The 24941-nt window shown below is 41.7% G+C and overlaps 1 protein-coding gene across 11 annotated transcripts in view; it reads left to right on the top strand.

Annotated features, from left to right (window-relative positions):
• The window catches only part of ZNF385D (zinc finger protein 385D), a 551565-nt gene that overhangs the window by 450261 nt on the left and 76363 nt on the right, over nt 1-24941 (top strand). For 9 of the 11 annotated variants that reach the window (XM_053409980.1, XM_053409979.1, XM_053409976.1 and 6 more), the window contains one exon: nt 20788-20898. The exons of the other annotated variants lie outside the window; for them this stretch is intronic. In XM_053409980.1, the coding sequence (XP_053265955.1) occupies nt 20788-20898 (111 nt within the window). The remainder of the gene's footprint in view (nt 1-20787; nt 20899-24941) is intronic. 11 annotated transcript variants of the gene reach the window in all.

The following is a 24941-nucleotide window of genomic DNA, read 5'->3' as shown; positions in this document are numbered from 1 at the left end:
CAGCTAGAACACGGGACAAATTTAAGCAGGGACGGTGTTCATATGTGAATTGCTGCTTTTAATTAAGTCTTGACATCATTCTCTACTGGGTACACAGAAATTGCCTCCCCATCAAAAAGCAGCAGCACTTTTCAATAAATTAAAGTTTTATGTCGGCTTCAAATTAAAGAGTCATTTCCAGGAGTGTGGTGCCTTGAAGGCATTGAGAGACTGCAGACTGTTTAGATATGATACTTTGAACTTCTCACAGTTACTTGAGCAGAACATATGCTTGTTGCGTGCTTCAATTAAATAGGCAAAAGTCCAGTTTTTTGGGGAGGAAAGTTTACACAGAAGGAGGTGGTCAGGATTACCACCAAGTGATGTCACTGTGCAGAGTTGAGAACATCCACTGCTATTTCTGAAAGAAAACTGGGAGGCAACCAATCTAAAATTATGTAGGTCGCATACCTTTTGGAGAAATGTTTCTATGATTTAATGAAGGTTGGGTAAAATTGATCCAATTAGAATTTCCTTGATATTTCTAGTATAGGGAAATAAAGTGCTGAAAACTAATGACAGATAATGACTCTTAGGCTGTAGTTGCTCTAGTTCCACAGGGTAGAACAGGGCTGCCTTTTCCCCAACCTGGTGCTTTCCACATGCTTTGGACTACAATTCTCATCATTCCTGACAATTGAAGCCAGGCCTTCTTTTCTCCTCTCTATGAAGCTTCATCCCTATTGGTTCGTCTCGCCCTGTATTGTGTACTCCGACCAGCTGTTCCCTTATCTGCACAGGTCCATCTAACTGGAGGCAATGAACATAGCATGCAGAACCTTCTGAATCCATAAACTGTGGCACTTGCCCTTGAATATATTCTAATAAGCATGAAAGTAATCAGGCAAGTCAGCTGATAAACAGAATGCCTCATTTAAAAGATGCACATAAAGTACGAAGAAAAAAAGGTCCCAAATAAATGAATCCGTATTTTTTTTTCAAAATTAAAAGATGTGCCAATAATTGAGGGGGGGTATTCCCTTATTTGTCATGTAAGCTACGCAGAGCTATTAGAACTGCTCTATATTGTGACGCGGGTGGCACTGTGGGTTAAACCACAGAGCCTAGTACTTGCCGATCAGAAGGTCGGCAGTTCAAATCCCCGCGACGGGGTGAGCTCCTGTTGCTTGGTCCCTGCTCCTGCCAACCTAGCAGTTCAAAAGCATGTCAAGTGCAAGTTGATAAATAGGTACCGCTCCAGCGGGAAGGTAAACGGCGTTTCCGTGCGCTGCTCTGGTTCACCAGAAGCGGCTTAGTCATGCTGACCACATGACCCAGAAGCTGTACGCCGGCTCCCTCGGCCAATAAAGCGAGATGAGCGCTGCAACCCCAGAGTTGGCCACGACTGGACCTAACGGTCAGGGGTCTCTTTACCTTTTATATTGTGTCAACGGGCAGCCAAACCATGGCTTATTATGTGAATGGGACCATACGAGCTCCAGGAGAGATCACAGCTGTTTTGCTCCTCCTCTGCCATTTTGCTGTTGTGCTATAATGAGCTCAGCCATAGTTTGGCTGTGTGTGTTATCCAAATCCAAACTCACACTTCAGCTTTCTGCAGGCTAACCAATAAGCCAAAGCATGGTTCATCTTAGAACAGCACAACAAAGGAACAATATGACAGTGGAGGAGTAAAACACTGATCTCCTTTCCAAGAGCGCAATACTTTCATGTTGTTGCTTAGCAGGGCGTGCAATCCAAGCCAATGTAATTCTTTTTTCTTTGCTTGACTCTTTTGGCAGTATCATAGATTCTTTACTCATTTATTTACCCAAAGGCAACTTAAGGATAAAGTTAGAAAAGTACATTAATATTTTTTAAAAATAGAATTTTAATTTATAAACTTGCAACAGTGCCTCTACTCAACGAATATTTGAAATTTAAATGCAAAGTTAGTGTTGCTAAAATATAAGACAATGCGCCTAACCATTTAAATAATTCCTTTCATTTTTAATCGAATTGAATAATTCATTTCAGATTTTAATTACTCTGGAATGTTTCTATTCTCTATGCTACCATTTCCCATGCATGAAGAAAAGAAGAAATATGTCTAATGGAAATAACCTTGGCTGCAATACAGTCCCTCCCCTGTGCGAAACAATGTGCTTACACAACATTGTGTACCAAAGCAGTGGGGAGCTTGTGGGACATTGGTTTTGGAATTCCTTCTCTTGTACTCCTCTTAATGCAGATAATCATAAATGTCTGAATGGAGATATCTTCCAGGCCTGCAAGAGAACAGAGGATTGACCTAAAGAGGGATTTGTATCTTGTGTATTATTAGGCTTGTTTGAATCTCAGTAATCTTGGATTCTGTTCTGTAGAAAAAACAGTGTTTCATAAACTAGTGACTTGCATTTTACTTGGGTATCTGGTTTTTTTTGGGGGGGGGTGTATGTTTTATTAGTTGTGGGTTGTGTTTTGCCTGTTCTTTGAGGGAACGGGGGTTCTGAGCACCACCAGTTTTTCTTCTGTGAAACTGATATTTTGTGCTGCCCATAACACTTTTATGAAAAATCCAGACCAGCTCTTGGGCCTGAAAAATACCTGCATTAAGTCAGCTTTTAAAATCTCCTGAATTGGGATATCCTGATTCAGATGTTGATATCTCCCCACAGTGATGAGATCAAAAAAGTGGAGAAATTGAACAAGCCAACACAACCCGAGGCTCCCCTTGAATATTGTGGTGGAGAACAAGATAAGATCCCAACTATAGCAAGCATACATCTAAGATTACTTTTTCCACCATCTCCTACTTGACACTTTGGTTATTAGCTGAAGTGGGCGTTATCTCCAAGTTCATCTGTGGTGGAGATAACTTGCCTCCATAATAAAGGTTTTTCTCCAATTTCAGTCCCAGATGACAGTTTCTTGTAAACTGACAAACTAAACCCAGTGTACCATCTGGTACCAACCTGTAGGACAATCCATTAACAACACTGTCCATTGTAAATTTGGCCTAGTTGGGTTTGTATATTTTTCTCACCACAAATTATTCTTTACAGAATAATGTTAATTAGTAAGTGATAGATAGAAAGATTGCCAGGGACAGCCCATTAATTCCATTTACCTTAATAGCACTTAGATCTTAGCTTGCTGTACAGCTGTATTCAGACTGGATTATAAATGTAATTTTTTGCATCATTAACTTGCCTGATTAATCTTAGACAGCAAAAGCATAATTATAGAAATATGAGACTTTCAGCATGCTGGTTTGAAGATCTGGGTTTTTCCCTTGTTTGCATCAATGTAAGTGCTGTCGATGAGAAGAGAAGCCAGATACTCTTTCTTTCTTAACAATTAACCTGCATCGTGTACCAGTCATTTCTCATTTTTGTGTCCCTCCCTCCATGGCAGCATACCATGTCCAGCTTTTAACAAGTGCAATTGCAGGGTATTTGTATAGTAATTGACCACCATTAGCAATATGTTCATGCTGTTCAAGGAGCATTAATGCAACAGCAAGTTGTACATTTCTTAGTACATCGCGTGTTCTCTAATTGTAATTTTCTGGTTGTTGGATGTGAGATAATCAATCTGGGTTCTTCTGAATGCTACGTATATGATCTACCCCTGAGCTAGTGCCTTCTCAATAATTTAAGATGCTCCAGTTGGAATGATCTGAAGACCTGTTCAGACTGCTAGGCCACAGCATGTGGGGAGGAGGGTAGGCTTAATCTTTCTTTCTCAAGCTGATCTCCCTGCAAAAAAATACCTCTCCATCACATTGGAATCAGGGGCAGAATTAGGAAAGTGTGACTGCTGTGGAACCTCGGAGGCGCTACAACTATTATTTAGAATGGAGTGTAAGAGGTGTGTGTGTGGGGGGGTGAATTTTGGTGTTGCCCAGGGTGTTGTTGAAATTTGAGACCCCAAGCTCCTCCACGGCTACAATGAGACCTGATCAGGGTGGGACGAAGGTCCTATTTCACCAATAGGAATTATCCCCCAGAATGGCTCGCATTGCAAATCTGATCCCTCCCATACCTTTAATTTAAAGAAAGAAAACCCCAAATTACTTTTTTAGCTATCTATGTTAGTAAAACACGGTGCTGTTTTTCTAGAAAAAGAGGTACCGCAACTCACCATGAATGCTTCCCTTGTTTTCTTATGATGGCAATGGCGCCCACCTGAGGAGAAATATGTACCATAGCGGTACATATTTATCTACTTGCACTTTGACGTACTTTCAACTTCTGGGTTGGCAGGAGCTGGGACCGAACAACAGGAGCTCACGCCGTCGCAGGGATTCGAACCGCCAACCTTCTGATTGGCAAGCCCAATGCTCAGCGGTTTAGACCATAGAGCTTGTTCTCTTATGGTGGTAATGGCGCCCACCTGAGAAAAAAAAAGCCCTGGTAAAACATAGTCTGATCCTGAAGTTATGAAGTACAGTGGTACCTCAGGTTAAGTACTTAATTAGTTCCGGAGGTCCGTTCTTAACCTGAAACTGTTCATAACCTGAAGCACCACTTTAGCTAATGGGGCCTCCTGCTGCCGCCGCACCACCGGAGCACGATTTCTGTTCTTATCCTGAAGCAAAGTTCTTAACCTGAAGCACTATTTCTGGGTTAGTGGAGTGTGTAACCTGAAGCGTATGTAACCCGAGATACCACTGTATTTGAAATCATGGGTTACATTCAGGCATAATAGGAAACCATGGTTTTCCATGATAGCAGGAATTGTTAACTCTCCAGGTGTTGCTAGACTACAAAGCCCAGCGTCTCTGAGCATTGGCCATGCTGGCTGGGGCTGATGGGAGTTATAGTCCAGCAGCATGTTGAGGGCCACAGGTAAGCCATCGTCCCTTCAATATAGGCATGAGCTGTGTCAAGCCCAGAGCTCACACACTTCCCCTTCCCTCCTCTATTCTTCCTGCAAGGCTCTATTTGAAACTAGCCACAGTTCTCCTTGGGATATCTCAGCTTGCGATATTCATATCATATCCCAACATGATATGAAACCATAGTGTGATCATGGGTTGTTCTCACTAACCACAGAAGAAGTAAAGTGGAGATATATAATGGATATTAAAAACTTGGGTAACAATTCTAGTGAAATTACAGTAGCTTATACCAGTTCTTGTGGCACCATAGCCATTGTGCATCACTTTTCCAAAGCTCTACTTTGAAAAAAGCTTCTTGGTTGTTTAAATGTTCAGTAGATTCTGGATTTGTTATTTGGGCTAACCTGTGAGAATATGTGAGCAGCATATGCCTGGCGAGAATGGGATGGGAAGATCCATATTATGACAGCGTGCTGTGCTGAGACTGACACTGATAGCGCCATTCTGCAGAATTATAATAGGATGCTCAGAGCAGCATAGTTTCCTGTCCAGTTCCAAAATCTCTCTATACTGAAAAGCACAACCTATATATGTTGCACATATACTGAATTCCCACACTGCCCTGTGGAGGGCAGCTGTTTTGTTTTTGTTTTCCAAAAGTGAAACCTAACATGTTACTACAGTGGTACCTCGGGTTACAGATGCTTCAGATTACAGACTCCGCTAACCCAGAAATAGTGCTTCAGGTTAAGAACTTTGCTTCAGGATAAGAACAGAAATTGTGCTCCGGGGGCGCGGCAGCAGCAGGAGGCCCCATTAGCTAAAGTAGTGCTTCAGGTTAAGAACAGTTTCAGGTTAAGTAGGGACCTCCGGAACAAATTAAGTACTTAACCCGAGGTACCACTGTACTTTAAAATATTTCACAACAGGCTATAAACCCATTCTTAGCTAACTGGTTGTAGCAGACAAGGGATCTGATTGACCCCACATCCTTGCATTTGTAAACACAGTAATAATTATGGAAAGTGCAGGCTGACACCATAGAGTAGACTACACAAACAGAGCCTGCATGACATGTTAGGAATCTTCAGTTCTAATGTTTTATGTTGAAACAGAAAAACAGAAACATGTTTATTTTGCCAGAGCTCCCTCAGCCTCTTGGCCCTGTTTACATTATTATTGCGGTTTGATTATGAAAAGGTCATGGGGGGGGGCTGGTTCAGTCCAATTTTTTGTGTTGAATAAATCCTTGATGGTTTTATTGCTATACTGAACCTCCTTTGCAGTTCAGCTGAGTTTGTCTCTCCAGGAAACTGTATGCTCTTAACAGCATTAGAAATGCTGCAAACTGATCCCTGGGGTTTCACAATAAATTTTGCTTGTTTGCATTGTTGCTGGTCTTTGGCTTCGCATGCAGGCAACCAAAGTACAATTCACCTTCAGTCATAAGCTACATAGAATTCCAAGGCAGGGACAATCAGATTTCTTCTCTAGCTGATTGAAAAACATGATAAAATGATCTAATACACTGTATTTGAAGGATGCTTTGGGGAAGAGCAGAGGAGGAGGAGGAAGAGCAAGAGAGTGCATTGTCAGTAGTGAAACTTGTTCAGAATGGAATATCGAAGGAAATGCTTCCATGATATGAAATACAAACCTATGTTTTATGTGAGGGACATACAATCCATTCTGCGTCCCAACATTTCCCCTGTGGTGCCGTTCATGTGCACCACATAGAGTACTTACAGATGTATACCAAAACCTTTGAGACTTTGTGCCATGCATTTTTTTCCACCTTTGATTCCTGGTGTTGGAAAAGCAGGTAGAAATGTTTATTCATCACTCAGAATTCTGAAACCTGGGCTCATCCAATGAAATAACCAGGGCATCTGTGGATTCAGGACAGACAAAATGAAGCAATTTCTTCAGAAAAATTCCTACATTGCTCCCTAGTTGTGATCCTGAAGTGCACTGGGAGACAGGGAGGAAGGTCAGATGATGCTGCAAACGGAGAGACTGCCTTAAATAGGGATCAAGCCCTGCCCGCCTCTTCAGATCACCTTCAGAATGAACCAATCAGAGCCAAGGATTTTCCCATTCTTGCCTCTCTTGCCCAATGGCTCACAGATGTGTCCAGTCTTTTAGGCACCATTTAGGCCTTTTGGCTGAATGTTCTTACGACTGATTGAACTGTTATAGGTGCTGTGTGGCTTCCACTTCATAGTGGGCAGAGAGAATGGAAGGATGCTATTTAAGCCCCTTACCATATTGAACCTTATTAATTGCAAGGAGACTGAAGAGTGGCAAACATGTTGCAACAGAAGCAGCATGGTTCTGCTAGATAAATAGGTTATCAATAGGTTTTTAATTGAAGGTGAACTTATGCTGAGTTTGAAATGGATTAGGAGTTTGTGACTGAACAGATCTCATACAACCACAGAATCAAAGCCTTATGCTATCTTTTCATTATTCACCCTTGCTAACCATCTCATTTTGTATTTTTTTCTTTCGCTAAGAAGAGAGATAGTATCTTCTTTCTTTAAATGTCAGTTCAGATTTCTGTTGCTTTAATTTACTCTGCTCTCTGTTTCTCAGGGTTTGTGTGTGTGTGTGTGTGTGTGTGTGTATGTGTGTGTGTATATATATATATATATATATATATATATATATATATATATATATATATAAACTGAATGTATAGGACTTTAGAAGCATTGGGTCCAATTCTGCTTCTTATAGAAACCACATATTGCCTGAATTCATTGTCTCCCTGATCATTTTTGGCATTTAATGGGCAGCTAACATAGTTTTTAGAGCAAATTTGTGGAAACAAGTTGTTATGTAGGATTTCAGGAGACATTACTCAACATCAGCTTCTTCAAAGGTGTATATTGTTCACACAGTATCAGGTACTGGACACACACACACTTTAAAATATATATGTATACAAAAATTGTATAAATACAAGGAATGTGCAACAGCCACAAGATTCACCTTATATTGGCATCAGTAGTGATGCTAATCTTGTGTTGAAAGGCACTATATCAATGAAAATAAATAAATAAATAAACAATACCTTTATTGTCGTTGTACAACCTGTGTACAATGAAATTAAATGAGCCTCCCTCCCCGCCCAAACACTAAGTCTCTTATCAAACAACACACTACCTCGCAAGTCAATTTTCCATTCAACAGCCCACGGATAGAAGCTATTTTTTAGCCTGTTGGTACGGCTGAATATACTTCAATATCTCCTGCCCGAGGGTAGAAGATTAAACAGGTGATGGCCAGGGTGTGAGTCATCCCTGAGAATTTTTCTTGCTCTCCTAAGGCAACGATCCCTTGCGATGTCATCTAGCGGACTCAAGGGACAGCCCATGATATCATGTGCTGTATTCACCACCCTCTGCAGAGACTTTCTATCCATAGCTGTCAGGCCAGCATACCACACTGTGATACAATATGAAAGGACACTTTCTATTGTGGACTGGCAAAAGGAGTTCATCAGTTGTTGTTTAACATTCTTTCGCAAGACCCTGAGGAAATGGAGTCTTTGTTGGGCCTCTCTTGACCACCTGAGTTAAGTTGATTTTCCAAGTGAGGTCCTCACTAAGGTAAACTCCCAGGAATTTAAAGGAGGAGACTCTCTCCACACAGCCCCCCCCCCAATATACAACAGGGCAGGTTCCCCTCTCTTCCTCCGGAAGTCCAACACCATCTCCTTTGTCTTACTAATATTTAGTAAATAAAACAGTAAATAAAACAATGAATTTGGAATTGCTCTGATTTTTCAGTTTGATTAGTTATTTGGATCTGAAGAAGTTCTGTAAAAGCCAAAACCCTGTCCTTCCCACATTTACTATAATGGGGAACCTAAAACTGACTGTAGCTCTTTTCCTTCTTCTCATAAGTGGATGAAATTTGCAGGCAAATTTGCAGCTCCTCCAGAGTGGATTAAGTCTGCCAAATTCCATTAAGATTCAACCAGGATTGTGTGTATGTGTGTTTATGGTTTCTGCCAGAATTTGATGCAGTTGCAAGCATGGTTGCCAATTCTGAGGAGATGAAGCAGCTTGCTGCCTTTCAGAATATCAGTTAAAGTGATCATTTCACAAGGACAGGTTTATCTGAAGCTCTGTCCCCCACTCAACTAAAGGGGGCAGGGATCTTTCATCTCTGAAGTGGGTGAAATTTGTGGGCACGGAAGTCCATCTTCAGTGGATTATGCCTGCCAAATTGTAGGCAGATCTTCCCAAAGGCTTTCATGAAGGAATCTTTAGAATGGTTTCTTAAAAAAAGAAAAAGTATAGCACTTTTTAAAATTTAGAATGCTTTTTTTAAATGGAATATGATTTAGAATTAAAGAAATGTAGAGTTGGAAGGTACCACAAGGGTCATCTAGTCCAACCCCTGCAATGCAGGAATCTTTTGCCCAACATAGGACTTGAACCCACAACCCTGAGATTAAAAGTCTACTGAGCTATCATGGCTTCATGGCTGCTCCATCTGAGGGGAGAAAGCTCCCCAACTTTCAAAATGAGGGCAGAACATTGTGGGATGGATGAAATAAAAATCACTTAACCACCTGTAGTGTTTTGTGGGCACTCAGTCTGAAAACTGGTAACATGACAGAGGTGCCCTGAGGTAAGTGGGTCATAGTAGGCTATCAATGACCAACACAACTGGGAGCTTACTTAAGGGATAAGGAGGCTTAGCCGAGTGGTTAAAAAGTGAAGGGAGAGCAATTTAATAATAACTTTACTAACAATGTTGGACAGCCAATATTCAATGTAATGAATCCGTAAGTACACTATGATGGAAGACAGGAAGAACAAGTAATATAAAGCCAGGAGAAAAGATGTTGGAACTAAATGCATGCAGCAAAAGAGGTATGGAAAATCTAAGAGAAGTTTAAAACAAATGGAATAAAAAGTAACAATTAAAGCAGATGTTTGTTGAAAAACAGAAAGGGGTTAGTATGAAAAGGAGCAAATAAATCACAAGAAGCTGTACAACTGAACAGAGGGGGAGAAAAGGCAGAATGTCTCTACTCTCTTAAATTTTGCAAACATCCCTCCTACAAATCACTGTGATTGCAGTGCCCTGGGAATATAATTCACTGTGATTAAAACACAGACCTGTCCATCAAAATGAAATATCCCTCTACTTCTCTCCAATCCACCTCCTCTCCACTAGAACTTAGTACCTTTTCCTAGTCAGCTTGGTTGGTTAGTTGTTGGGGTTTTTTTTGGTGTGTGTGTGTTTTAATAAAACAAGATGCATTGTTCACTCTATTTTAAATGGCAGGTTGCTGTGTTCTTTTGGACACCCAAGTCCAGGCATAGGCAAACTCGGCCCTCCAGATGTTTTTGGGACTACAACTCCCATGATCCCTAGCTAACAGGACCAGTGGTCAGGGATGATGGGAATTGTAGTCTTAAAACATCTGGAGAGCCGAGTTTGCCTATGCCTGCCCAAGTCCATAGAGTGATTCAGGAAATTAGGCAGTCTTTGATCCACCTTGTGATGCCTTGTGAACCACACAATCCAACCTGGGACTGTAGAAACCTCACCTGAATCACCCCCAATCACCTCATAATCTAGGCTGAACGCAGAGTCAGCAAACACTTCTGTTCATGCTACCTGAAGTAGATGGCAGTGACACTGAAAAGAGCCAGGATCTTGCAGTCACAGACAATATTTTGTCTCACTGTTCCTCTAATGGTGTGATGGAGAAGCAAGAGCTTCAAGGCACATTCTTCAATCAGCAGAGTTCCCAGCACAGGGAAGGATGAGACAGTATGAGCTACATTGTAAAGAGTTTTATGTTCTAGCTACGCAGAACAGAAAAGACGTCCTCTCTCTATGAAAGCAGAGAGCAACCGAACAAAGGAACAAAGGAAACAGGAAACCACTAACGTCACATCCCGTCTCCTATCCCGTGAGACTGCAAGGTCGCTAGAATGTAAACAGAGTCCTGTGACTCCACGCAGCTGCACAGTGATAACAGAAACTAACACAACTTGCCTCCACCTAATGCCTGTCTCACTTCTGACACCACAGGCTGTTCACATGGGGTGTAATGTTGGGACTGATTTACTTGTGAACAGTCCAACATGCATAGGTTAATATCATGTGGTCAATTTCCCAGAGGTTAAGGTGTATTTGGGGGAGATGGCAAAGTGTATTTTGGGTGTTACTTCAGTTGTATTTTGCAGTAAGTCTATGATGCTATAAATAAATATGGTATGGTATGGTATGGTATGGTATGGTATGGTATGGTATGGTATGGTGGTATACGCTTCTTCCTCCTCCCCATAATATGTTGGGAAATAATCAGACAAGGTGTTTTAATGATTGTCAGGTGCTACTATTGTTTTATGGTGTTTTGTGTTATTTTGGTAGTGTGGTGTTTTTTACTTTAATTATGTATTGTGTTTTATCTACTGGAAGCTGTCTTGTGGAGACATGACCCTAAAAGGTTGCCTAGAAAACTTTTAAACAAAAAAACCCCCTGAAGACTAATCCCATCTGGCCTATTGATAGGCATCATTGTTTAAATACTCAGCGCTGGCTGTATTTTACATTTCCATTGCAATAACGGCACAGTATTTTATTGGCCTTGTATGAATCATGATAGGCATAGGTGCTAGTAGGACCTCCCCCCCCAAAAAAAAAATTAGTTTGCAGCAATATTTCTATTTAGATAATCACATTTCTGAAGTAGCTGTGTACATAGTAAATGGTCCCTGAAGACCTTTAGTCATTCACAGGAATATTCCCTGTAGGGCCCAGTTGCACAGAAATTAATAAAGTCCATACAGCAAGTTCTATGTCTGGCAAAGATACTGTATTAGTTTGCCATGAATGATTAAAGGCAGTGCTGTCATTAAAAGCCAATTACTGCATTTGGTCTAGCTCTAGGAAGATCTTTCACATGTAAAGCATCCTACTGGGAACTGTTATGTAATGATCATTACCCTTCACAGCTTTTTGTTCCGAAATTCACAATAAACTTGAAAACATTCATGACACATTAATTGTTATTTCAATCTCTTATTTTTTTGCCCGTCCAAGTAAGCATAGAATTTGCTTGTTTGGGAGCCAGTTTCTGGGGAATTCTGATGTGTTGGATGAAATCCAATCGTCATACCTTTGATGTTTTGTTGCATGTGTGTGTAACAGAATATGCCCCATCGTACCGTTTAATTGGCATCTACAGTAAGTAACCCTTTGAAGTAAGCAGCCAAATAGCATAGGCATGCACAAGATAATTAAGTGTTGGAGAGTAAATGTATGTGATCATGACTGCACCCACACTGGTTGATGTTTACCTTTGACTAGTGCTATTACTGTGTCACTACAGGTAGAGGGATGCCTGAATTAGTGTGGCCACTGGCACATGGCCAAAAAGAGTAATTGCAAGAAAAGAGTACCGAGGAGAACATGGATTTGCACAGTGCAGGGAACTTCTTCAAACAGAGGGTTGTCTTCTGACAGCACTTCAAACAGAGGACACTGTAAAGCAGGACCCTTAGTCACCTTAATTTGAATGCTTATGCAATTTTTTTTAAAATAAATAAATAAAATAAAAATAAAAAACAGCAACTCCCTGCAGTTGAAGTATTAGCACATCATGGAGAAACGTTCAAGTTCATCCCCTTGTCTGCTGCACTGGTGTTACAGGGAGTAACTCTAATGGAAGGAGATATTCAAAAATAGCTACCCCCCCCCCACAAACTTCAGCTTGAAGTGGTAGAACCAGCATTCTGTCCCCTCATTTTGCTGAACACAAGAAGCACGCTTCTGCTTCGCAAATTTATCCCCTCCTCTCCTGTTTCCATGTGTTCACACTGGGATTTAGTTGATGGTGTGGTTGTGAGCATGGGAATTAATAGGCGTGTTACCCAAAGTACAAAATGTTAACATTTAATGTAATAATTTAAAAGCATACAAGAAAGTGGTTGTGAAAATTAGGAAAGAATTTTTGATGGTGTAGTGATATGATAATTTAAGTACCTCTAAAACGCCATTTTCATGAAGGGCATCTGCTTGGTTTATCACTAGGCTTCAGATACTAAGAGCTTTAATATGAAAAAGTTGAACACTACAGAGTTTGAGGTGGCTTTGTAGGTACGGAAGGGGTGGGGAGATTGATTGCCTTCACAAAAAGAGGAACATTTAAGACACCAGCTGCTCATTATGTTGCTTTATCTATAGATGACAGATTTTTTTTCCTGGCTGAATTTGATGGCTTCAAACAGATACGTATTTCTATCTCAAATGTGTGAGAAGCAGTTTATCATCGTGTTAAACTTTTCATTGATACGACCAGAAGCTGCGATTCACAAAAAATATGTAAAAATGCTATAACTTATTATGTAGAATTTCAAATCACTGCCTAATTATTTATCATAATTACTGAAGCAACACTGAATAAATCAGCTATAAAGGGATGAGTCATGCATGACAGCACATCTAGAACATGCATTTTAAAGAGCTTTGCATCATTGGTTCTCATCTGTATTGAAAATGAGTTTATAGGGATTTATTTTTTCTTCTATTATTAGGTATTTTGACAAGCAAGTTCCCTCTGCTCCTTTCTTTATTCCCAGTGTTGATTATTGATCTGGTAGATAGAGTACTGAGAAAACCAGCTGTGTTTCACAGGCATAGAGATGTCCTGGGTAACATTATGTGCGTTATTAGAAGTAATTATTAACATGACCATGTGGATCGACAGACCAGGTTATCTGCTGATTGCACACAATGTAGGCACTCCCTCTCATTAGCAATGCAAACTTTACTTAGCGTGCTCTGTAGCTATATCTGTGGTTTGATAGCTTTAAAATCTTAATGTTAATATTCAGCTATGTGAGCTCTGCTCATGTGACATATCTGTGGATATGAACATGCAGATGGGGAGAAATGGAGCTAGGTCCACTGGCCTCATGCATGCTCAGTAAAAATCTGGAGATCATGTTTCCAAATTCTACATATAGGGCCAATGGAAATTATCTTAGCTATAGTTTGTTACAGGGACACGGGTGGCGCTGTGGTCTAAACCACTGAGCCTTTGGCTTGCCGATCAGAAGGTCGGTGGTTTGAATCCCCGTGACGGGGTGAGCTCCCGTTGCTCAGTCCCAGCTCCTGCCAATCTAGCAGTTCGAAAGCACGTCAAAGTGCAAGTAGATAAATAGGTACTGCTCCGGCAGGAAGGTAAACGGTGTTTCCGTGCACTGCTCTGGTTTCAACAGAAGTGACTTAGTCATGCTGGCCACATGACCTGGAAAAACTGTCTGCGGACAAACGCCGGCTCCCTCAGCCAGTAAAGCGAGATGAGCACCACAACCCCAGAGTTGTTTGCGACTGGACTTAACTGTCAGGGATCCTTTACCTTTACCTTTTATAGTTAGTTACATTTAATGAACAGGGCTGCATAGTTATGTTTTTTCTTGAAGAAGAGACTAAAGACAAGAAATTATCTGATAGATGTTGTAGGTATAATGCTGGAGATACTTTATTGAGATATATGGTATGGGCATGCTTTTGGTCTGAGGTGGTTGTCCGTATCGATTTTGTACTGGTGAAATCCTTGATATCCATGGATATCCATGTACTTTTAAATTATATTCATGTAGTATGAGATTCTGCCCTCCTCCTGCCTTTAGTGTTTTTAGCCAATGAATGCTTATAGAGAAATTTACAACCCTCAAACGGCTTCAAAATGACCCAGGATTCCTTTCTCTAAACAATGGACGTGTGTCGTTTTGAACTCATTCTATGAGCTTCCTTTGTATGTGGGTCACTCTAAATTTTTCTTTAGATTCAGACAATGGAGAATTACTGGTACTTTGAAGCTGCCCACCCGAGCACTCCTGTCTTTCCTGGTGCAGAAGTGATTGTTGGCCAGAGAAATAATTGACAAATCTGGGGTGTATTTCAGTAAAGCTATGGCTGTGTGACTAAAGTAAAAGGGAGCAGCAAACGTAGAAATTCATGGTTTTCCCCACTCAGATTTGATTTAATCCCCCCCCCCACGTTACCTTTTCAAAAATACAAATAAAACTCATACCTCCATAGCACCTTCCAACATTCCTCATGAAAATAGAGACATTTCATTCTAAACCACAGAATATCCCTATTTTTGTGCAGAATGTTGGAGTGTATCACTATCCATATTTTGAGAGGGGGGTACAGTGGTACCTCGGGTTACATACGCTTCAGGTTGCAGATTCTGCTAACCCAGAAATAGTACCTCGGGTTAAGAACTTTGCTTCAGGATGAGAACAGAAATCGTGCTCCGGCAACACGGTGGCAGCAGGAGGCCCCATTAGCTAAAGTGGTGCTTCAGGTTAAGAACAGTTTCAGGTTAAGAACGGACCTCCGGAATGAATTAAGTACTTAACCTGAGGTACCACTGTATTGTGCTTGAGAATAATGAGTTACATTAGCTCTGCAAATTCACCCAGTGTTGATATTCTACATTAGGGGGTGGGGGGGATCTGAGAGAGGGAGGAGTAATGCACAACAACCCTGAAGTACACTCGTGGTAATCCAGTCTCTTGGTGTGATGGTTATTTTTATTTAATAAAGAAAATTCGGTGTATGTGTGGCCAGGGTAGGAAGGGGAAGTTGATAGTAGCAGTAACGTATGGAGTGTGTGTGTGTGTGTGTGTGTGTTTGTGTGTGTGTGTGTGTGAATAAATGCTTTCCCATCCTTGAGAGAAAAATAGGCCAATCCTTGGGGATGGGCTGTTGTTGCTGGTTTAAATTCTTAAATGGGTGTATCCAGGACAAAGCTTCAAAGCCTGTTTTACTCAAAAATAGAAAAAAGAACAAAAGAGAAGGGTGGCTTTTTGACCTTTGCTGAGAGTATTGCTGCAGTTATTATGAGGTATAAATAAATAATCACAACACATACTCTTAGAATACACTGCTTGCTGTTTAACAGTTTAATCTGGAATTTATCCAAGCATGTGCACCTGAACCTTGGTTGCTGTAAATCTTAATTCTCTTTTGACTCCTGACCTCTTCAATCAGAAACTGCATGCCTGATCTTGCAATGAACGTAGCATTGCTAGCCTAGGAGCGATTGAACAAAGACCTACAGTGATGTAACCAGTTCACAACTCATTAAACTTGGGTTGTTTACATGGGTCAAGGTGGGCATTGGAGGGGAGCAAAGCTCTTGCTTTTTGACAGGCAGACATTCGATAAGTTAGGCATACAAAAAACCTGCATAGTGAAAGTGGGAAGGGATTTCCACAATGTCACAAAGAATGTCCTCTCCCAGGCTACCACCCCCCAAGCTACCTAGTATGGCAAAACTACCAAGAGGCCCCCTCTGCCAATCTTAATATTTCAGAAGGTCTGTAGGGAGGACACCATCAATTAGATCAGGCATAGGCAACCTCGACCCTCCAGATGTTTCGAGACTGCAGTTCCCATCATCCCTGACCACTGGTCCTGTTAGCTAGGGATCATGGGAGTTGTAGTCCCAAAACATCTGGAGGGTCAAGGTTGCCTATGCCTGATTTACATGGTTGGTTAGAGAGTGGTGCTGGCAACGCCAAAGTTGAAGGTTTGATCCCCGTAAGGGGCAGCTGCATTGCAGGGGGTTGGACTAGATGATTCTCAGGTCCCCTTCCAACTTTGATTCTGTGAGATGGAGGCTAAGTTGTTTAGGGCTTTAAACATTCATTTGAAAATCCTTAATTGGAAACGGGGTACCCCAGAAAGTATTTGGGGTCTTTTTTTTGGGGGGGTGACCAGTTGATGTTTCTAAGTTATCTTCATGTGGAGTGTAGATCAGGGAGTATAGTGGCTTTTGCCAGTGGAGCAAATTACATGCCACCTTTATTCTATTTTGCAGAGTAGGTGCTTTGTCTCACCTCAAGGATGGCAGACATAGCTATAAGGCTTAGTCTTACTGGCTTTAGGTCAGCAGGCATTTTTGGAAGTTTCCTTGTAGGCAGCTACAAGTAAGTCATAAGGATGACTGGGAACTTTTGGGTATGCTTGGGCCCATAACTTGTGGGTTTAGTTTCTCTTTCACTTTTCTTCCTTTCTTCTGTTGTAGCAAGTAATATTAAGTAAATGATCCAGTTTAAGCCTACAGCTGTGTTTGTCTTACCTGTGTTGAGACGACAGCCTACCCTGCAACAATTACTCAGGCAAATCCTGTTAGCTCCCTGCTACTCAGATGTAAGCCACATTAAGTTTAATGGAATTTACCCCCACGTAAGTGCATGTAGACTTTCAACCTTTAAAAAGCACCTAAACGGAACAAACGTGGTGATGGAGGGGATTACAGAATAAAGATACTATTGGCAATTCATAGCATAGCATTCATATATTCCCTTGTGCTTTTCACATGGTTAGCGCCCAAACACCATTTGATGAGACTGAAAAATGGTTATAGAGAACTTGCAGGATTATTTGCATGCTGCACTAAAACCAGGAGGTTATTCCAAAAAAAGGGATTTCAGGATTTCAAATGCAGAGGCAAGGGCTTTGAATAAACATTTAGGGGTTTCACAGGCAGGTTCCTGGAAAAGTTAGAGAAAAGAACAAGGAACTATAATGCCTGCTATCTTTATATACAGATTGTTGAAAATATGTTTCTAAATAATCAAACACTTATCAGATTTCTAATATATTCCGCTTTATCTGTCCTGATGGTCCATTTCTTTTACTTTGTTCTTCTGATTCAAGCAGACCATTCATATTCCCTGCCCTTTTTTATCTCAGTTTCTCAGAGTTCACAAATGTGTATGGGTGAGAGTATGTGTGGTCCACTTGCCAGCATCCCTTTCCTGTAACAAACATTTGGGCACTTACCTAATATTTATTTAAAACTTTATGGGTTGGCAGCCTTCCCCTCCCCCTCCCCACAAAACTACTCTAGGAGAAAATCCTAGAGCCTAATATAATTCTAGTGCACTCACCCTCACTTGCCTGTCTGCCCTGACTTTGTTAGGGACTGGGATTTATGGAGTTATATTTGGAAAAGCAATTCTGACTTGCTGTATCAAACAGCAATTGGCAGAGTACAGATTTCTGCATCTGAACCGGCTTTTCTTAATCACTTTGGCTGCCATCCAAACCTCTTTGCATATAGAACTACAAGCACAAATCATGAGGTTCACATTTTAGAGATACATTTTGTAGCCTGTAGAATCCTAGATCCTTAATAAGAGAAATACACTTTGTGAGTATAGTATAGGACATTTTTGTGTGCTTCAGTTGATATAGGTAAGTCCAGTAGATTTTTCTGTTGGGATGCAGAATGGCATCTTCTGGAACCAGGGGCTAGATTATTATGCCTTTGATGTGCAGTCAGTCCCGGGTCATAATCAGTACCATAATAATAAATGTTCTCGTGTCCTATTTATAGTGCTTGATCTCAAGAGATGTTTGTTTTTCCTAGAATCCCTTCCATACATAGAAAAGCTAGCTGACTCATGTGTTTCATATCTGTGCTTGAAAAATGGTCATGGGTTCTGTTTTAAGATATCATGAATGCAGAATTTGATTCAATGTGTTGGCATTAAATTCAGATTTATGGGTGCTTGCAATTATTGCTACTAGGTCTGGGCTCAAATTGATACTAGGCCTGTATTCCTTTTGCCACTGTTTTGAGGTTCACCTGATTTGGGATGGGCATATCAGGCAAACCCCAAAAAAGGGAGTTAAAAGAACCCAAACTAGGTGGTATAAAACGATTCCTGTCATTTGGAGTGGGGGTGGGAGACTTACCATCGAGACAACAAGGCTTTCTCTCACTCCCCACCCCCTCTGGTGTCATGGACTGGCTGAAAGCAGAGGAATGGTGGGATGCACCAGTTGGTGAACCCCCAAGGAAAGAAAGCTCAGGCAGAGCCTAGGAATTGGTGTCGGGGGTGACAATGAGTGGTCAGATGGAGAACACGGAGAAGACTGGGAGGTGGTGGTGTAGAAAGCTGAAGAGGTAACAGGGTTTAGTGAGCAAGGAGAGTTTGTGGCAGAGAGAAGTCCGGAAGCGGAAGCAGGAGACGAGGGAGGCCAAGAAGCAGAGATGAGTGAGGCTGGTGAAGAAGCCAGGGTGCCGCCCCTTGCTGCAATGACAAGCCCCCCCACCCCGGTCTCCCAGGACCAGAAGAGGTATGAAGAGGGAGCAACAGAGACAGGCACACCAGCGTAGTCTCAGGTTGCTTGGGAAAGACCCAGGGAAGAAGGAGACTTAGGTAGCTGTGGGAATGCAGGGACCTTCAGTCTCCACAACTGCCTCATAGGAGCCAGATCTCCTGAGAAGAGTTGCTGTGCTCATTAGGCCTGGCACTCCCTCCAAAATGGCTTGTGCCAATCCACCACCAGCAAATGGAGGTGGAAAATTGGAGGTCTCCATATACAGTCCTCTTATTCAGTTGTTCTGGAGAATTCAGATGACATAACTCCAGATCCACTTCATTCCTGCGTTTCCTCTGTAGTCTTCCCATTTTTTCCAACTGCCACTTTTGTGGCCATTTTCAACTGCTTAGACAAGCATAGCCCTATTGTTTTCCCTCTGTGGAGCACTGTTCTGCAATGAGTAGCGACATGTGTGGTGATAGTTTCTTCTTCCATGCCTTTCTGCTTTCGTGTTATTTTATTACTGATTCTCCCTATTAGTCTTACAGGGGTCAGCAAATTTTTTTCAGCAGAGGGCCGGTCCACTGTCTCTCATGTGGGGAGCTGGACTATATTTTGGGGGGGAAAGAGAGAATGAATTCCTATGCCCCACAAATAATCCAGAGATGCATTTTAAATAAAAGGACACATTCTACTCATGGAAAAACACACTGATTCCCTGACGCAGATTTAGAAGGTGATTGGGCCAGATCCGGCCCCCAGGCCTTAGTTTCCCTACCCATGGTCTTTGAGAACAGAAAGTTTTGAGATTGCTTCATGAAGAAGCAAGGAAAGCATTTGTAGCTGAAATAGGTTGGCCATGTTGCAAAAATAAAGAACTTGTCATTTTTCTTTGCATCTGTGATATATTTATCCTTTTTTGCACTTCAAATAAAATGCAAAATATGTCTCTCATTGCTCAATAATAAATATTTAAACATCAAAAAATCTTAATGATTCAGAAATCTTGAGAAGCAAGCGAGAGCTAAAAGTAACTACACAATGAGTCCTTGACACAATAATCCATTCTACTACTTGTTCCTTTCTATATTCCCTTGAGTCTTCTATCTTAATTTGTCTTATAGCATGCTTCTTTCGCCATATTCTTCCCACTTGAGAGTTACTGCAGACACACACCAAAAAGAGCCAAGAAGGAGAAATGATCCCACTTTCTGTGCCAGAAAAACACAATATATGTGAAAGTTGAAGTGAGTTTCTTTAACGCTGAAGCAAGGGAGGAAACATTCAGATCTTGTGTAGTAGCTAACTAAAGTTAAGAAAGAACAGTCTGACATGTCAGAATGTTCAGCACATTTCTTTAGGATCCATCAATTTCTTGCAATGCGATTTTCCAAATTTGTGTCCGGTGTGCCCTTCAGAGCTCTTTGTTTCATTTACACCCAATTTTTATTTTTTGCTTAAAATAAAATAAAATTGCTACATCTATACTGTACAGATAGAAAGAAAGTGGTATCTTGGGCTGCAATCCTGTGCACACTTATTTGGAAGGAAAGCCCCATTGAACTCCGTGATACTTACTTTTAAGAAGACTTACAAGGGTTGTACTGCTAATGTTTAAAAAGAAAATAAGACTTTGGGTTGTATCCAGTGGGAGTCATACTCAGCATAGATGAACTTGAATTAATGGACATGGCTAATGTAAGTCTGTTAATTTCAGTGGGTCTACTCTGTGTAAAGCTTGGTTGGATACGATCCATTGGCAGTGTGTAAATTCCATTAAGCATTGTTAGCAGAATTGGCAGACTTCCAAGAGAATAGAAAAGCTTTTATTTCTCCTCCTTTTGTTGCAGATGGACCCAATTCAAAAAGCTGTAATAAATCATACGTTTGGGGTTCCTCTTCCTCACAGAAGAAAGCAAATCATATCGTGCAACATTTGCCAGTTGAGATTTAATTCGGATGTAAGTAGATAATTTATATCTTCTTAAAAATATGTATGCATGAGATAATGGGTTTGGGTTTTTGCTTTGCTTTGCTTTTTTGGCAAAGGAACCTGTATGATATTATTTCACATTTGCCTCATGGTTATGGAGCAATAATGTATATGATTACTTGATACTCATCGGCTCAGCTTTTCTCTTTCGGTTCTCCTTTCTGCAATTTCAGTTCTACAGCTTGAATTATATATAGCTATAGATAAAGTTATATGGAAGCCTGCTGATCATGGAGGGAAAGGAAGAGCAGATAGGTGCCTAGGCCGACTGGAAGAAAACAAACCACAGTGCCTGGGAAACTTCTCTTCAGCTGCACAGGCAAATGTGGTAGGGGGAAAAGGCTAGGGGAAGAGCTGGACATGGTTTGGGGGGCTGGTGGCTTGCCACTGGGATGTAACATTCCCGATATTTTCTCATGTGTGGAATACATTGGCATATTTTAGGGTTGCCATATGTCCTCTTTTTCCAGGACACGTCCTCTTTTTCATGGGTAGAGTCACCATAGTGATCCATTGTTAGAAGTCAGCAAATGTGTCCTCTTTTTTGCTCTTCAGAATATGGCAACCTTATTTTCTTGCTTTTCTACAAAGTCTGGCATATATTGGCAACTGAAAAATATAGTGGTACCTCTGGTTACGGACGGGATCCATTCCGGAGACCTGGCCATATCCTGAAAAGTCCATAACTGGAGGCACCCTTCTGCGCATGCGCGCAGCATGCAGATCGCTTCTGTGCACGTACATGTGGCGAAACCATGTTTGCAACCCGAAGATTACGTATCCAGAGGGATATGTAACCCGAGGTACCACTGTAATGAAAAGGGGGGGGGAATACTAGGAAGTTGTTCATGCGAATATTCTCAGTGAATATCTGATGTTCGTATCAATATAACACAGAAAGCGTACAGAACATCCGAACATCTTGATATTCTGCCTTAGGAAGCCTAATCAAATATTGGAGAATGCCCTGCATTTATACAGAACACATGACTAATTTGAGAACATCCTAATACATTTTTGCACAGTTGGATATGCGATGGCTTCTGCTTTTATAGGCATGTGCTGCAAATTTTGAAACATTACCATATTTTTCCTAAGATATAATTTTAGAAGCCGGTAATAGCACTTGAACTCACTCTGAAACTGGATGGCCCTAATGTTGTGCTGTAAAAACTATTTGAATACTTTAGCTCAGTTCATCCCCCCCCCCCCCGCTCTAGAGCCAGGCAGAAAGTTCTCAATTGAGAATGTTTGGCTAAATTGGGGATGGGGTGGGCTGATGGCAAGAGGTACATAAAAGTGAGTCGGAAAGGGCTGGGCGATGGGCTCTGCAGGGTGGTGAATGCTTCCCTCTGTGAGGGAGTCCTCCCAGCCCTGCTAAAAGAGGTGGTCATTAAACCGCTTCTTAAAAAAACATCTCTGGACCTGGCCAATACGGCCAACTATCGCCCAATCTCAAACCCTCCATTCTTGGACAAAGTGATTGAACGGGTGGTTGCTGAACAACTCCAGGCTTGCCTGGAGGATGGGGACCATTTGATCCCTTCCAGTTGGGGTTCAGGCCTTATCATGGGACTGAAACCGCCTTGGTCTCACTGATCTCTGGCAGGCTAGGGACAAGGGTGAAAGCTGTTTCCTAGTTCTGCTGGATCTCTCAGCGGCTTTTGATGCCATCGATCATGACATCCTTCTGCACCGTTTAGAGGAGCTGGGGGCACTCCTTTCTCCTTGGCCGTGTCCAGAAAGTGGTGTTGGGGGATGAATGTTCAGACCCCTGGGCTCTCAATTGTGCGGTTCCTCAGGGTTCCGTATTCTCCCCCATGCTTTGTAATATCTATATGAAGCCACTGGGAGAGATCATCAGGGAGTTTGGGCTGGGTGTTCATCAGTATGCAGATGATACCCAGCTCTACCTCTCTTTAAATCAGAACCAGTGAAGGTCTTGAAGGTCCTGTGTGAATGCCTGGAGGCGGTTGGAGGATGGATGGCAGCTAACAGATTGAGGTTGAATCCTGACAAGACAGAAGTACTGTTTTTGGAAGACAGCGGGTGGGGGGGACTCCCTGGTCCTGAATGGGGCAACTGTGCCCCTGAAGGAGCAGGTGTGCAGCCTGGGAGTCATTTTGGACTCACAGCTGTCCATGGAGGCGCAGGTCAATTCTGTATCCAGGACAGCTGTCTACCAACTCCATCTGGTATGCAGGCTGATACCCTACCTGCCCGCAGACTGTCTCACCAGAGTGGCACATGCTCTGGTTGTCTTCCGCTTGGACTATTGCAACACGCTCTATGTGGGGCTACCTTTGAAGGTGACCCAGAAACTGCAATTAATCCAGAATGCGGCAGCTAAACTGGGAGCGGTCACTGAGACCACATAACACTGATCTTGAAAGACCTACATTAGCTCCCAGTACGTTTCCAGGCACAATTCAAAGTATTGGTGCTGACCTTTAAAGCCCTAAACGGCCTCGGTCCTATATACCTGAAGGAGTGTCTCCACCCCCATCGTTCTGCCCGGACACTGATGTCCAGTGCCGAGGGCCTTCTGGCGGTTCCCTCACTGCGAGAAGTGAGCTTACAGGGAAACAGGCAGAGGGCCTTCTCGATAGTGGCACCCATCCTGTGAAACCACCTCCCAGCCAGATGGGCAGTGTAGAAAAAAATATATATAATAGTTTGTTTATACTCCTCATTATTAAAATAGAAATATTATTGGCACAGGTACACAGCTTCATTTAGTCATTATTTATCTTAGTATTTCTTCAGTGAGTTTGCCAGCAATATTTACCTGTGATAAAGTTTCAGGTCATCTGAAGCATAGGAAATCTGCAGCTACCGCTGTCCTTACTAAACAGATTCTCTGGTTTTAAACTGAGAACAATTATTGATGTACCTGAACAAACTACAAGATGCCGTCACATAAAAACTACCCTAAACTGTGGAGTATTGATGTGCTGTGACTCATCTGGCCTTTCCTGTCTATGCCACAGTGCACCCTTTTGTACCCCAAAAGGGTACAAAATTGTGATGACACAAAGGAAATTACTGGATTCACGTTGTGAGTATTCTGCACATAATAGCTTGCAGTGCAGAGCAGCCTCCTTATGACCAATCCCACAGTTCAGCTAGGTTGTGTACGTTGGACATACTGTAAGTTGTATGAATCAATTTCGGTGCAAAAATCTACGGTGCTCAATTTTCGCTTCTGACTATATTTACTTGGAATAGTGTTTCAGATTCTCAGAGCTCATATTAATGCACGCTGAAAAAGTGCAATTTGGAAACTGAACTAAATACCAATGTTAAGCTATGCTTATCTTGAGCTAAGTGCATTTTTGTTCACATTGAAACAATATTTATAAAGGTATGTCACTTTGGATTAAGCTTCTGTTTTGATATGAATTGAAAATGAAGCATTTAAAGGTCTAAAATTGCCATCAGGGACTCACTGCTTCTGCAGATGAAATCCAAAAAGGCAGTTTCAAATGAGTCCCCTGCAGCTCTCAGAAATATGCTTTTTTTCTGCAAGAACAAACATACAGGTGAATTCATAGTATTGACCTGCACTCTTGATAGATAGAGCTTTGAAAAAATGAGTTTCGAGTGAAATGACTTACAAATCTTGTTCTGCTAGGTTTCTGCAGGTTTAAGTGTGTAGTTGGTGGGGACACTGCTGCATAAATAGGTTGCATTTGTACTGAAGCACATTGTTAGAAGCATAAAACGCCTTCTTGTATGCCTTATAAAGAAGTCTTTAGGGATATTCTGAGAATAGGATTTCTCCTTTCTCCAGCCCTGCTTATTTTCTCTGCATCAGTGGTCTTGTCATGATAATCAACTTTTTTTGTCCCAACCATCAATCACTCTTGATTACAGCTGGGTAGAAGTTCGGTACTGTTGATCAGCTCATCAGTGTGCATAATGTTATACCTGGAGACTAGCGAAAATCATCCCTCAGTGGGAACTCACTTCACAGCTTTTGTCAAAAGTACTTTCATCTATCTATCACTC

The sequence above is a fragment of the Podarcis raffonei genome, chromosome 12, assembly GCF_027172205.1.
Source record: "Podarcis raffonei isolate rPodRaf1 chromosome 12, rPodRaf1.pri, whole genome shotgun sequence".
NCBI classification, from domain to species: Eukaryota; Metazoa; Chordata; class Lepidosauria; order Squamata; family Lacertidae; genus Podarcis; species Podarcis raffonei.
This window is presented reverse-complemented; position numbering and strand designations above follow the sequence as displayed.